At 37.7% G+C, this 16,256-nt stretch overlaps 1 protein-coding gene across 5 annotated transcripts in view; it reads right to left on the bottom strand.

Annotated features, from left to right (window-relative positions):
• Positions 1-1,793: 1,793 nt before the first annotated feature.
• The window catches only part of ppp1r12a (protein phosphatase 1, regulatory subunit 12A), an 87,038-nt gene continuing 72,575 nt past the window's right edge, over positions 1,794-16,256 (bottom strand). For 3 of the 5 annotated variants that reach the window (XM_056247455.1, XM_056247452.1, XM_056247454.1), the window contains 9 exons: positions 15,810-15,937; positions 15,100-15,162; positions 12,695-12,711; positions 12,433-12,559; positions 12,238-12,342; positions 10,614-10,661; positions 9,534-9,584; positions 7,247-7,448; positions 1,794-3,512 (listed from right to left, as the gene is read on the bottom strand). In XM_056247455.1, the coding sequence (XP_056103430.1) occupies positions 7,314-7,448; positions 9,534-9,584; positions 10,614-10,661; positions 12,238-12,342; positions 12,433-12,559; positions 12,695-12,711; positions 15,100-15,162; positions 15,810-15,937 (674 nt within the window). In that variant the 3' untranslated portion in view covers positions 1,794-3,512; positions 7,247-7,313. The remainder of the gene's footprint in view (positions 3,513-7,246; positions 7,449-9,533; positions 9,585-10,613; positions 10,662-12,237; positions 12,343-12,432; positions 12,560-12,694; positions 12,712-15,099; positions 15,163-15,809; positions 15,938-16,256) is intronic. The other 2 variants (XM_056247453.1, XM_056247456.1) reach the window with 1 other exon arrangement.

Consider the following 16,256-nt stretch of genomic DNA (forward strand, 5'->3'; position numbering starts at 1 on the left):
TGAGGATGCGCAATGCTAGAGATTTTATGTAAATAGGCCACGTGCTGCTTTCGTCCAATCAATGAGACTGATAACGCAAATATGCAAATAAAAACGTTAACGCAGTATGAGTAAATAAATAATGAATTAAGAAATGATTCAGTCATTATAAATACAGAAATAAAATATCTGTTCCAAACATAGCAATATTTTCCATTATTATTAGAGCATGGGTGATTGATAAATATCTCTATAACCTACTTTATTTCACTTGCCAATACCGGCTTAACTACATGACATGGTTTGACGGATCAATTTTCCCCCTTCTGAATTCAATCAAGCAATAACAAGCTCACACTTACTTTTTCCACAGTCTTGTGTACTTCTATATGAATCGTTAACTTAAATCACATAACTCATGTAAGTGTGAAATATGACGTGACATCCAGTTGCAACCCTGCTGGTACAAATCACCAAAACCGAAAGCGCTGAATCTATTTGTTTCTATAATTGCCAGGGTTTCTACTGTTTTTATCCTGCATGCTTTTAAACCGGGAAACACTCCAACTGATATTTTCCACATTAGTTTTGGTCAAGAATCCCATTAGACCAGTGAGCTTTGAGGTAGAAACAGAAGAATGAAGCGGACTTAAATGGAAAAAATACAGAAAAAGGAAAAAGTTCCATAGCACGACTGAATGCTGAACAACATGCAGCATTCAGAGCCAAGCACATTTATCAATGCAGTCTTGAAGTCTGAACTGACTTTGATATTGCAGTATTGAGAGAAATGCTAAAATTGAAGGGACAATTCAAACAAAAATGAAAATGTCATTTACACATGGTTGCATGGAAGAATGATATAATTTAAAAAAAAAAAAAAAATGATGAGAAACTACCCTTTAATTTGAGATGTTTCATTTTTATCTGGCTTCATCTTTGGACAAAATGCCTTTGCATGAGAATGTTGGGTAACTTCAAACCCCAGAGGAAGCAGCAAGCAAACTATACTAGAAGGGTTCACATAGAGAAATGTAAGCCTTATGTAAAAAAAATATATATATATTTCAAACAATGAGGTAACACTTTTCCTGCATTTCCTGTTAATTCTGAGCTCAGTCAGGCGCCATCTAGTGTTTCTGAAGCTGCTGTTCATTTCAGTTCTTTGTATTGATATCTGATTTGCAATAAATTGAATTTCCCCTGCTAATGGACTTTGATTATTTACATATGAGCAAATATTCAACAGGTGAAAAAATAAGTTGATAATTCAAAGAAACAGAAAGGTTTAGCATTAAGATCCATGAACCATTAAGTTTGATTGAATAATTATATATTATAAATAAATTATAAAACACACATCTTGGTTTACAGATTATGCAAGTGAAAAATTTACTTGTTCATGGATCCTACATTCTATGTCTTTGAATTATTAGTTACTACACTATTAATAGTTCTGTTAGTCCTTTTTTTTTTTTTAAATGTCATCCGATTATTATTGAATAAAAAAATTATAGTATACGATCCCTGATCAATTAAATTCTTAATTACCATGCAAGTAGTTTGGGTATTAATAGGGGAAATATCAATATTGAACAACAATAATCCAACTAAATATTTGTAAAAATTGGACTACGCTAAAAGATTATTCCTAAAATCATTTGTAGAAAAAGCTGGATTTTTTTCTTTTTTTTTTGGTGAAAGCAACAATGTGAGATGTGGAACTAACATTGGTTTAGAAGCATCTAATCTACTAATCAAAGGAATAAGGACAAAAAAAACAAACAAAAAAAACAGGACAACAACGGCAAAGAGATTTTTACAATGTACAAGTTTATTTTAATTAACTCTCAGTGGTTGGTAGTCACAGCACAGCTTGCACGGATGAAGCCACACATCTATTTTACAAGATGATGGGAAATTTAAAAAGGAAAGAAAACAAAACAAAAATTAAAAACCTAAACCAAAGAGGAGACAGCTGACAGTCCAACTACAGCGACATTTTTTTTCCCGACTACAGTATTTTAAGTACAAGGCCACTGAAATGCATAAAACGTGTTTCCGATGCATGGACTTCATCTGATGCGGTGGCAAAAGTTCGCTAAACCAGACAGCAAGACTCCTGACATGGCATTGACAGTGCATGTAGACATTGTAAAAAGGACTGGGTTAGCGATATCTAGGATCTTTTTAGTGACAACACCTTGGCTAATACTACAGCTAAAAAAAAAAAAAAAAAAAAAAGTAAATGAAAAAAATAAAAGTAAAATTGAAAAAAAAAGAAATGAACAGCACTCTTCCAAAGATACTGAATAAAATGTGTGAAATGTAGTGAAGCAATTATATTATTATCTCACAATTTTACGTGAACACTTAAAACTGAGAAGAAAAAAACCTTCCCCTTGAAGGGGGCGGCTCTATTGTTATTCAATGACTTTTTCGACTATAAAAGAAGAAGGAAATAGTTAAAACACACTTTGTCCTCTGGAGTTGGTATATTTCAATAGTAACAGACAGGGAACCATAAACGCATGCCATGTGCTGGTCTCAAACAATACATACAGGTATATACAACTTCACTCAGTACCTGCTAAAACAACGTGAGGAGTACAGGATATAAACCAACGACTACACTACAAACTCAAAGAAACGAGAGAAAGAAGTCGGGGGAGAGGAAGGAAACCAGGGTGAGCCACGAAAGTGGTGAGGAAGTGAACATTTACTAGTGACAGACTCATTCTTAAAGCATTTGTATAGGAAAGAAATGCATATATTGCACATAAGTGAAAGCTTCGATTTCACAAGGTCCACCTAATCGGTAAAGCCAGGGGTCCGTCATCTCTCTCAGGCCGCGAGAGAGAGGAGGAAGTGTGCGCCAACATCGCGGAATGCTGGGAAGTCTTCTGCTGAGAGACAGTGCCTCTGAGGACGAGGCGGGACTTCTAGCGCAATGTGGAGGGGATGAGGACAGGAAGAGGAAATGGAAGGAGAGAGCTGCACATTGCATGACGCATCTATACAGGAAGAAAGATTAAAGAGCGGAGCAAAAAAAAAAAAAAAAAAAAAAACTAAAACAACAAAAAAAGAAAGATAGATCACAAAAAAAGTGTGGCACAAATAAAATCAGGTGTTCTGTGACAGCCAAGAGAAATTTGATGCAGGTTGACGTATGTACAACTAAGGCTTATTGGTTAAATAGTTTTTCGAGGCTTTCCCCGCCCGCAAAGTGTTCAATGCCATTCTCTCGTCTAACGCTTTTCCTTAGTTCTGTAAACGCAGTGGTTCTGTGTGAGTGGTGAGGTGGGCGTTCGGTGGAGCGGAGAAGCGAGGGAAAGCTGGGGACTGAGAAACAGAAGGGGAGACGGAGCCTTCTTGTCGCCGTTGTCTCGTATTAATATCTAGATGTGCAATACCGTTACTGCCGGAGGATGTGGGGAGGGTCTTTTCTATTTGGAAAGCTTGCTTATGACTCGGATCAGCGCTCCGTTCTCGTCCTTTAGTCTCTGGTTGTCTGCTTTCAAGTCTGGTAGCGTCTGGAAGAGAAAACAGGAGAGGGGAGGGTTAGATTCACAGACAAGAAACCAGTGTTTTGTAGTTGACGCTGACAGTTTTTTTTTTTTTTGTCCTTCCTTCCTTTCTTCAAACAGCAACTACTATCCAACACAACCCCCCTTTCCACCGATATGGTGATGGTGCCTGATCTGGAATCGGGGGGAAAAAAACGCTCAGGAATGGCTTCCAAACCTGCTGGTCAAGAACCAATAATAACACGATAATGTCAATTTTAGGAAAGGTGATAATTCTTCTCAGTATTTTTTTAATTTTTCTGACGATATGCAAAACATATCTTAATATGTTATATTAGCTCTAAAATGGCTATAAATGGTGAGAAAAAGTAACCAAACAGCCACTGTAGCCAAGTGCACTCAAAATGATTGATGCATAAACTATAATACAGTAATCATATATGCTAAATTATGATGAAGGATAACTTTTTATATATATATATATATATCATAATTTTATTTAAATGCACTAATAAAACATACATAGTATGCATAGCTATAAACACACGCATATATATATATATATATATATATATACACACACATACAATACACACACACACATACACTACCGTTCAAAAGTTTGGGGTCGGTACGATTTTAAATACTTTTAAAAGAATTCTCTTCTGATAACCATGGCTGCGCTTATTTGATTAAAAATACAACAAAAATCAGTTATAGTATTAAATATTATTCCAGTGTAAATCAGCTGTTTTCTGTGTGAATATATAGTAAAGTGTAATTTATTACTGTGATCAAAGCTGAATTTTCAGCATCACCAGTGTCAGTGTCTTCAGTGTCAAATGATCCTTCACAAATCAGTATAATATGAGGATTTGATGCTCAAGAAACATTTATTATTATTATTAATGTTGAAACAGTTGTTGGTCTGTCAGTTGTACAGTTTTTTCTTTGATGAATAGGAAGTTCAAAAGACTTTTGTAACATTATAAATGTCTTTACTGTCACTTTCGATCAAATTAATTATTCCTTGATAAATAAAAGTATTGATTTCTTTCCTACAAAAAATAAACACAAAATTCTCACTGACCCCAAACTTTTGAATGGTAGTATATATATATATATATATATATACACACACACATCAACAATCCCATGCAGTGACGTAAATGAATAGCTGAATCAGAGCTTTGAATTGATTCACTGAATCTTGCCAACTGTAAAGAGTTTTAATGTAAATGTAACTGCCAAATAAAAAACACTTTCTACTTGAGAAATTATTGCAATATCAAAATATATATATATTTTTTTCAAAAGCATTACATATATACACATTCTAGAGAAGTCTGCAGATTCATCGGCACCAGAACCAGCACCATTTTGGTTGAAAAGGGACCGTAGACTTGCGCACACAAACCAACAAGCACACTGCAGTTCAATGGAAAACTGTAGCCATGCACTCTCAGATAGATGGTAAAGATGAGGACAGTGCTCAGGCCAGGCGGTCCTCTCTCTCTACACACACAGAGTTCCTTTGTGTGTTCTCAACTGGACGGGATAAATAAAGGGGCTGGAACACAAGAGCGGCGTCTGTATAAACCACAACACTGAGTGCTACTTGATACCCAGCCCACTTCAGTCTTCAGGTTGCAGTGTTGAAATGGAGATCTTTAACTGAGATTTCACTCTCACTGTCCTTATTGACCATAAACCGCATAGATGGACAGGTGGACTTCTTGACCGCAGAAGGAAAGGTCAGACAAACTACTCTACTAACTGGACGCTGAAAGTCCACAAGAAAGTCACAGGTCTGTAACGATATGAGGGTGAGTATTGTGTGCCAGGGAAAGAAATTGATCTGTTTTCCAGGAACACAAAGAAACAACTTCCTTGTGATAAACTTGCCATTTACAATTACATTTTAACAGTGTAATGATACCTCCCGAGAGAGAGATTTACAGTCTGCGAGTACTGCAGTTATAGACTGGAAAAATGCATTAAAACAGTCCATAAAAGCTGAGTGCTGAAATAAGTCACAAAACAGAACTGAAAAAAAGGAACAGGACTCAAAAACCTAGACAAAAACAAAGTAAGAGTACAGGCAAAAAAAAAAGTTCCTCTTTCAATCTGTGTAACACTGCATAGATTATGCAAGAGAAGCTCCAAATGTAATTTAAGCATTCACCAAGGACAATCTGTAGATTAAAATGCATGAGTTTCCAGAAGCCATGCAATCTAGATTAGCCTCAGGCAGAGCATATATGGCAGTTCAGCTCCAGGATCAAAATATCTGGGATTGAAGGAAAAGGAATGGTCTCCAAAGTATAAAAAAAAAGAAAAGAAAAAAGCAGAGAAACAGTTTCACAAAAACCAGTCAAGCACCTCATGCAAGATGCCAGAGTCATCCAAAAGGAAACTGCACTTCACAGCAACACATTCGAGGGTAGTGGCAAAAAAAAAGAAAAAAGAAAGAAAAAACAACAAAAAAAATAAGACAATTTATTACTAAAAACTGTTTATAAATAGCCGGAACTGTGTGATGGATATGAGCTGTGTTTAAAGAAATTATTTAGTTTAATATCAACATACAATATATGGCATGTCATTCATGAAGAGATGTTATTTTAAATGAAAATACTAATTTTTCAGATTAAAGCAAAATGTCATTTTGTAAAATGTAGACTGTAAAAATAATTTTTATTTCATATTTTTATAACAAATTAAAACATGCCATTTGTAAATTTAAAAAAAATTGGCAGAATTAGTTTATGTAATTTTGTAATGAATGACCAATTTTAATATATAAAAAAATTAATGCAAAATATTTCCTCTTTTTTCCCCCTCATTTCTAAAGCACATACCAAAACAGTACTTTATTAAAGGGATACTCCACCGTTTTTTCATATTAAACTATGCTATTCTCTTATCTAAGACGAGTTGATACATACCTCTCTCGTCTCAGTGCGTGCACTGAATCGCTCTGTCGGGCGGAGAACTTTGAGAGCAGTTAGCTTAGCCCCATTCATTGTATATATGGCGGAATAGCACTTATTGGGAGCACTTCGACTCGGCGCTGTAATATCTTCACTCGTGAAAAGTCCTCTCCCCCCTCTCCCTCTCCCTGATACTTCGTCAACTCTGCACAAAAAACTACTACTACTGCAGGCGTGCAGGTCACCTTGGTTCTATTGACGGAGAGGGAGAGGGACAGGGGGAGAGGACTTTTCACGAGTGAAGACATTACAGCGCCGAGTCGAAGTGCTCCCAATAAGTGCTATTCCGCCATACATTATAGTTATCCATTTTACCCGCTTATAGAAAGCGCCACATTTTATTTAGTGTCACCATACTTGGTCGTGTAACTACTCGTGTAACTATATTTAAATAGAGAAAACGTGGATGTGTTTGGTCGCTTCTAACTTTATCTCTGTTTGGCCCATATACAATGAATGGGGCTAAGCTAACTGCTCTCAAAGTTCTCCGCCCGACAGAGCGATTCAGTGCACGCACTGAGACGAGAGAGGTATGTATCAACTCGTCTTAGATAAGAGTATAACATAGTTTAATATGAAAAAACGGTGGAGTATCCCTTTAAGCAATAACTGTGCTAAAACTAAAAAAACTAAAAAAAAGAATAAAACAAAATAAGAATAAAAAAAGCCCCAAAAACATCCCCTTTAAGAAAAGCAGAGAGCACTGAGGGAGGCGGAGCATCAGCTCAGACACAGGCTGGCACCTGCCTTTATATGGGCGTGGGCGGAGCTGAATGGAGCATGAGGAGGGGTGTAAGAGGAGGTGGGGGCGGGTCTACAGGTCTGCGGCGGGCAGGTGGCTGCAGCCCTGCGAGAGTTTGGAGAGCACGCGGGACAGCGCCCTGTTCTCTGCCTGCAAACGCTCGTTATACTGGCGCAGAGACTGCACCTGCTTTACCTGAGGAAGGTTCTACGAGAGGGAGAAATACAGACAGAGAAAGAGATAGAGGAGATGACAGACATCAGACAAAAATAAACGCGGAAAAAAAACGCAAACTAAGGTAAACAGTACAAAAAGTGACCAAATATGGGATAACAGAACTAATAAAAAACAAAGACACGTGTGAAGGCACACACATACATAGCCATCTAAATGGGGACATTTGATCTATAAATAATCTATTTTTTAAATACAGATTATTATAAAACACTATAGGTTATTGCTTCTCAACCAGGATGTAGGGACGGACGAGGGACCTTAAGCTTAAAATTATATAAAAAGACCAAATCCAAAGTTAAAACAGGTCAAATTCAACACGTTAGCTGACATAATATTTCTTATTTTAATTTGTTTCCTTAAAAAAAAAAAAAAAGTTAATATACCAACAAAACAAAAAAAATTATGAACTGGGGTTTTCATGGTCTTCTGCACAAAAAAAAAAAAAAGGTTAATATACAGTATAGATCAATTTTAGTAACGAGGACCTTCCCAGATGTGCCCAAATTAGGTTTTGTCCGATTTAGCACAATTCTGAGGAAAATGTCCCCTTAATACAGTTGGATACACACATACTTAAGAAGTGGGGTTTCAATGGGGAATGCTAAAATACTGAAATCTACAGAAATTCATCATGTCACAGAAAGATTAAAACCAAGGCCTGGAAAACTTCTCGCTCACATAATTTAAGATTTTAAATTCTGCTACCCCTCCACACACACACACACACACACACACACACACACAGAATAGAGACATTAGAATAGAGAGAACATGTGGAACATTTACAGTACGGCTGAAACAGCTAAACTGAGCTGCAACTTGAAATGAAGCAGATAAAATGAACAGAGTGAAACAACAATCTCAATTCTCACGCAATCACATAAACAGGCTGTAAAACCCCCATAAAAAAAAGGAAGAAATCAAAGTTTTGTAGCTTTTAGTCCATGTCTGTTAGTTTTGAGGTCATCTATCCACCTTTTTCCTGAGCAAACGATGAGCTAACTTCTGTTTGTATGCGGTCCTGTTCCGTTCTCCATAAGAACCCATTGTCAAACGGAGTTAAAAAAAACAACTGAATTAATTAAACAAAATTTTTGAACATTACTAATAATTAAAGTGAGGGTTAAGCTGTGCTGTTACCACAACAACAGCAATAAACAGAAGAAATTCCTGGAAAGTATGCGTTTTGAGCACCAGCAAATCTGAAAAGAATGTCCGTATATGGCGACATATGCCTTGCATTTTATGCCAAAGACTGACAAGAGAAAGCGAGCATGGCTTGCAGCACTTAAGTTAAAATACTCCCCATTAAAGGTATATGTGCACTCTCAATAATTTAAGGACAAACCCCCCCCAAACTTCACCCAACCGGGAGCTGTATGTAGGATATGAGCGCCCATCTGTTTTCATTGTAGCCAACTTCAGGCAGCTTCATGTCATCTACACACATAAACTTTGACGGATGAGGCACTGAGAAAAGATGTCATTGCGACACTGTAAAGTGATGGTAGTATGGAGCCTTGTGCTTTTTTAAAACCATTTTCATAGGTTTAACATTACATTATCAGCTCGGAAAACATGGTAATTTGACTAGAAACACTGGAGACCAGAAATGTAAAGGATAATTCCGCTATGAGTCGAGCGAGGAACAAGGTGGATATGCTAGTGTACGCATACAATTTTTCCCCAAAATAGAGTCTTAAGTTCCCTTATCAAGAACGACAGCATGTCGTAATTACCATAATTTCGAGATGACGACACATGACTCTACTCGGAGCTGTTCATGTCCTTGGACTGGGAATTATGCATTTCTATGACAACACTATCAATGGATAAATGAATATGCAGCGGTCAGGTGGTACAAGTAGGAGCTCTCAGAAGATTCCCAACTTACAAGCTTACGAGGACGTGAACGCTTTTTACAAGTTGGAATCTCGTAATTATGGTAAATACGACCTTGCGTGGACTAACTTTAAATTTTGGTTTCTGTTTTTCTTGATTTTTACAAAGGTGATGCACAAAAACACACTTCGAAAAACAGGCAAAAAGTACTACCTTCAGTTCCTCCTCCATATCAGAAATCTTCCTTTCTAGAGCTCTTCTTTCCTGCAGACACACACACACGTTGACATGTTACCGCACATGGCCATAAAACACAATAACATCTCCATGATCCACTATCACTGCAAACAAAGAGAGATACACACACAGAATCATGTGGAGGCATCAGGTGATTGAATGTCAAAACAGAGGGAAGTGAACAAAGTGAAGGGAACCACACACTGCTTAGTGAAGCTGATCGAGAGCTGGAAATATAGTATGACTATTCATGCTTACACAAATTACTTGCATGTATAGTGTAATAAAAAGAAATAATTGTAATAAAAAATATACCGGTATGTAATAATTATGGATTAATTATATTAGTAAAAAAAAAAAACGTTCTGTATGGTATATGTATATGTACAAGGCATGTGTACTACAATTCAGGAAAAGAGAAAATGACTGAACATTTCGAGGAATAACTCACTGTGATCAGATGTAACAATGAATTAAACTGCACTTAAGATGCAAATACAAATTTTAAGATGATTTTTTTCACACACGAAGTCTCGCACACACATGCAGATACAATGTTTGAAAGAGAAACCACACCATACTCTACATCTCACACGAGACGCATATTCACTTGTACAAGTCTAGAAAGGTGTGTTGCATTTGTGACTCAAAGGCAAAAAGTGAAAGAGGGATTGTGATTGGCTGATGGGGTTTGGTTCCAAGCCCCTGGGGCTGTGAGAGGCATGTGATTCAGCCACTAGCAGAGCTGTAAACACATTCAATTCAGGTTAAACGTTACCCAAAGCACCCAGCTGAGCCTGAGACCTGCCTGCAACCTTCAGACATAAACCAGTGCGGAACAGTTACCAACCGTTTGGCCGATGGAGGACAGAATTCAGCATTTATCTGGAGCAGTTCTTACACATCTCAGCATTTGAGCTGAAGGATCCTTTATGGATTTAATACCCCATCATTGCATTAGTGTGAAGTACACCTGCTCATCCACTGCCATTAACTTGGGTGGAGAATGATGATTCGATACATTAAAACTTAAAGTTCAAGTAACAGTTGTTTTACCCTTTTCTCCATCTCCAGCTGTGACCGATCAGCAAAGCGCTCCTGCCTCTGTAATTAAAAGAAATGTAGCAGGTGAGCAGCGTTGAGGCCCAATCAAGGTTTGCATGACATTTTTTGACTTCCAGAAATCGCATTAATTATTATTAATATTAAAAACAAATGTAGTATATGAAAATAGAAATATAATTTTTATTTATTTTAGAATTAGAATTCATTTCTATTCTTTCCCAGCCTGGAAATCATAACAGAAAATTTCCTGACATTTCCAGGTTTTTCATAATGAAACGGTGTGACAGTATTAAAATGATGGTATACATTTTTACATTCAATTTTACCATTAAACAATGACACTAACAATTTGAAAATAAATAGAGCTTGAGTGATCGAATGGAATTCAAGCGTAGTTCAGGCAGACCACTGATCGCTAAACAAAACCGGCTGACGCTCAGCTGATTTGTTACTCCACCTACTCTAATCAACTATAGTATTTAAGCTCATTCAACGAATGCTCCGCAGTCTGTCGCACAGACATTTACACCCAGCTCCACCTCCTAGCATCTTCATGATAGAGCAGTGGATTCTGTATAGAAACTCTATGCACGTAATCATTGTATCTCCTTCTGTACACATATGCTAAGAAACATTTGGTTATTAAAAGGCTTGGGGTATTTGTGTCTCAAGGATGTATCTCAAGCTGTCTAGTATGGCAGCTCGAGCCCCTTAGAGCCTAAGCCTCTCGCCAAATCCAAAGATTTTTAATAAATGTCATTCTCAAAGTGGTCCTGACTGAACTAAACTAAATGGATGGAGGTTTTCATAGGTTATCCCAAAAAACAAATAAAAAATCCATAAAGGCACTGAATTAAGAATTGTACAGTAGTGGCAAAAAGTGATGTTCGTCCTAGGAATATTAACATCTTCACCAATTATTTAAATATTAAAAATGCTGGCATTTGGCAAGAAGTTATAATCACATGCAAAAACAACAGAACCAGCCAAATATTAATAACTGATTATGTTGGAGGTTGGAGTCAATGTTTTTTCCCTGTGAGCTTTTTTTATTTTTTTTATTATGTCAGATAAATACATTGACCAAGTTTAGTGTTTTGTTCTCCCCTCATTTTATTTTTTTTAAATAATAATAATAATTTCCTGATGGTATAATCAAACTAAAATCAAATTAAAAACAAGTATCCCCCCCCCGGAAATCACTATAGGCCACTACTGTATATATTTATCTGTTTGTTTAATTTTAGATTACAATCATTTCTATTCTCGTCCCGGCCTGGAAATCATCATTTTAAATTCACTGATATTTCCAGAATTTCCATGACTGTGGCAACCCTGTCTGATCCAACTAAATAGTACTGAAATTACAGTATTACTTTTTTTTACGTAGTATTATTCAGTGTTAAAGAATGACACTAACAATTCAAGAACAAAAAAAGGAGCTCAAATAAAAAATAAAATAAAAATATGACCAAGTCAGTGAATTAACTGAAAACAAATGATCACTTGTGTTTTTTTTTGTTGCGCGATTTGTGAGACGGTGTGAACAGACCTCAGTGCAGATGATACACAGGCAAACAGAGCCCAAAAGAACTCTCTCAGAAAAGGAACTCACCTGTGTGGCTTTCTCCAGCTGCAGCTTCAGGTCTGACAGCTCCAGTTCTGTATCACGTAACTGAGCTTTCAGCTTCTCGTTTTCAGCTAAAATCTGCTCATAAAGCTGCAAGCGGAAAGAGCATGTTGAGTAAACACTGGAACGTAAGGAAACCATTATTTAACCGGTCGTAATCATACAGCGCCATGTTTGTACCTTCTTATAATCAGTGGTGTCGTCTCTTTCGATGCGCGAGTACGGCCGCCGACTCTCCCCAAAGCCGCGGCTACTATAAGACTCGTAACGGTCAGTGGAGGAAGTGCTAGTAGAGAGAGGGTCATTCCTGAGGGGGGAAATGGATGCGTACTTCAAATATTCACCGCTGTTTTCATAATAAGCATGAATGCAAGTATATTTAGCTCATTTTAAAAGGACATAGTTAAGCACGTAATGACAGAGTGTTTTTTGGGATACGTACCTGGATAGTCTGTCGCTCTGTGGATGTGAACAGATAGAGAGAGAGGGAGAAAGAGAGAGGGAAGTTATTACTAAGTCTGTACCTGCAGTTAATCAATCACATGCTCATAATGCATTTAGTGTGTCTGTTTGTCTAGCCTATCAGAGCGCCTAGAATGCAGATTATCAATTAGTCTGGGATGGATTGTGACGCTCTCATTCCCAGCTCTGATGGCCTGCTTAATGCTGCCATTTAATGAGAGTCTGTGCGGGTCAGCAATCTATCATTTACCGCTCTACAGTAAAGGACGCGTTTGAAGACATTGGGCGTAATCCATTTGATTTTGTCCTAATAAGAGTCATGCTTCAAAAGGTTCAACTTCAACACGAGTGCCACATTTATCAAAGTGGAAGTAAAAGGACTTCGGTCACCGTCCCTCCTCCGCTCATTTTATTTCTTCCTCTCTCTCTGAGCTCCGAGACCTCTCAGCCCTGCTGGGGCTTTTTCTCCATGAATTCTTGATCCGCAGCCAAGACCTCTGGGTCTGATCTTATTCCCCGGCGGCTCAGAGCACACACGGGGTATTGGAATGAGTTTGGATTGGCATACTAACAATTATTTTTATGCATATTGTGCACGATGCAAATTTTCTGTATGCATAGAACTATTACCATTCAGTAACAAGATGAGAGATATAGTATGCCATAATGTAATGAGACTTGAGCCCGGGACACAACGAGCCGACGGCAAAAGCTTACTCGGCCAAATAACTGTGCTTGAACACACCAAAAGGACTAAAGGTGACGGTCAACTAGCATGTGCATTCTGTCTCTTTCTTCATTCCAGTCGGCTTATGTTATTATGAAAATATTCGTGCATTTGAACGCTCAGGTAAGATGATGTAAAATTAGAACAGCCTTCTGTCGGAACCATCTTGACGACTTTGCTCGCTTTTACTTTTATTCTTGTGCACCGACTCGTTCGCTAAGCTGAACAGCCAGAGTTCTCTCTCTCACTGTCGGCCCGACGCCGATTCAACGTGATGAATCTGCCCAAAAAACCCAGAGGTTGTCCGACTAGAGCCAACGGTGCGGAAACACCCCAAACGAAGCCGATTAGCTTGATGTCTCCCAGCATTTTAATGTGTCTGTGCAAATGAACCGGTAGTATAATTAAGTCCGATCTTTAACCACGATTTTCTCCTTTATAGAGTTCTCGAATTTTCTGAAAGAAGAATTTCAATTATGTTTCCAGTCGTATGTAATTACAGGATAAAATTTTTTTAAATCACTTTATCAAGATTGAACTCACAGACATTCCAATCCAAACATATCCGTTTCTCTCATTTGTGCTTATTGTTGGCTGAAGGCTGGAAACTTTGGACTGATATAAGGGCTGTGAGAAACTCTCAGGCAATGACCCGTGCAACTGCGCAGCCACTTCCTGTAGCTGATTGCCCTGGAAGCATTCTGCAGCACTGAGCTTTGTATCAAGGCTTCCTTTTCAAAGCAGAAGAGCTCACTAAGAGGAATGTGTGCTATTAAGCTAACAAAAAAACAGCTGTCTCATAAAGAACCCATAGACCTCATTAGATTTTCTTTCATACTGCCGCCCTCTGAACACTTATCATTTGGAACCATTCAAGCAAGAACTGATCTTTAGCTGTATTAGGCCATATCTGAGCTATATTTAAACATGGATGAGATGCTGTAACAAGTGCACTTGGAAAAGTGCTTTAATGTGTCAGCTGGGTTTTCTTCCTCTCCATACATGCAAAAAGCAGTTTCCTATTCTTCATCCACTGACCCAACAGTCAACAACAAAGCTTTGTCTAACTCTTTGTATTTCTATCTTCCTGACTCTAATAAATTGTCACTTTTGAATGACTCATTCCCAGTTTTCCGCCCAACTGCGTGTGATCTGGTTCCAGGATCATGTTGGCACAGGATACGCAGGATATTTATCTTATCCCCGCTAGACTCACAATATCACTCCAGTCACACAACTAACAGCTCAAGTACACACTAAACACGGCTCATGTGACTAGCCACGTATTTTCTCTTATCGCTGTAAGTGTGAGTTTCTGCAGCTAGGAATTGCTAGCTGACTATTCCTGTAATAAGTGACAGTCTGCGGGCTGTGAATCGACTTTCATCTATAAGAGAACTAATGCTGCTGGGACAATTCCAGGAAGTTGGAGAGGGAGGAGGGGGTCCGCAGACACACAGTAATGTCAGTGAATTGTTTGTCATGCCAAACATGAAGGAAAGTCAAACTGTTCTTTGACTATACAAGGTGAAAGTAGGAGCTGGACAGAGGAAGAACCTCAAAGTCCAACACAATAAGTAGCCGAACTGAGGAACTGAGCATTTGTCTAACTGGTACATTTGTGTTGGCAGATGCATTGTGGGTGAGTTAATGTTCACCTGAGGCTCTCCTTTAGTGCTGCCATCTGAGTCTGATGGGTGCTCTGGATCATTCTCGTCGCTCTGTAACATACAAACACATTTCAAATTCCATTAACACTTTACAATTATGTTCCATTAGTTAACTAACAAAGAAAAATACTTCTAGAGGATTTATAAATCTTAGTTGAAGTTAATTTCAGCATTCACTAATGCATTATTAAAATCAAATGTTTTATCTGTTAATATTATTTAATGGACTTGAGTTAACATGAACTACCATTAAACAGCTGTTTTTTTTAATAACTAACATAAAGATGAATAAATACTCTAACAAATATATTGCTCATTACTAGGTAATGCATGCTAATTAATGGAACCTTATTGTAAAGTTTTATTGTAAACTATATTATAAAAGTAAACAGGGTCCAAAATTTACAGTTGCCATTCACCAAATGCACACACATGCTTTGGCATGAATATAAAATTTAGTTAATGATCAGCTGGCAGGTAAGTTATCTTTCTGGCCAGCTGCAATTGACTAATCAGAATTAAGTCATCCAGAGAGTCGTGTAATAATGTGATATATTTATATATTTAGAACCATAACAGTTTTGTGGCTGCCTGGTGGCTAGTTTTGGATGCTGATCGTAAAGCTCACATTATGTCTTTTGTATCCGAATCCATATAGAGTGAGTTTTGAATGCGCTTTATGTGCAAGAGTTTCTTACATCCTGGGTCCAGAAGGACACTCCAGTCGAGCGTCTTTTCTCTCGAGGTCGTCTGCGGTCGCGTATAGAGCGTGGCTGAGACTTGTCTTCACTGTCCTTATCGTCCTCTCTTTCTTTTCTATCATACTCTGGTCAGAAAACAGACACATGGTTGTTTATGAGTACAAATTAGCAACTATGAATATGCATAAACCACTGGTGGAAACCCCCATTTTGTTTATGGGAATGATATTGCTCCAGGACTTAATCCTGGCTGAGCTAATGGAACAAAAATCAATCTCAAAAAATGAAACTATAAACTGGTATTATTATTATTATTATGAAGGTTAGCGGGTTTAATTGTAGCTATTATAAGCTGGAGCATGCCAAATCAAATACACTACAGTTCAAAAGTTTGGGGTCAGTACGATTTAAAAAATAAATAAATAAAAGAAAAATTTCATGACC

This window comes from Rhinichthys klamathensis, unplaced genomic scaffold, assembly GCF_029890125.1.
Source record: "Rhinichthys klamathensis goyatoka isolate OS25496 unplaced genomic scaffold, OSU_Roscu_1.1 h1tg000048l_1, whole genome shotgun sequence".
NCBI classification, from domain to species: domain Eukaryota; kingdom Metazoa; phylum Chordata; class Actinopteri; order Cypriniformes; family Leuciscidae; genus Rhinichthys; species Rhinichthys klamathensis.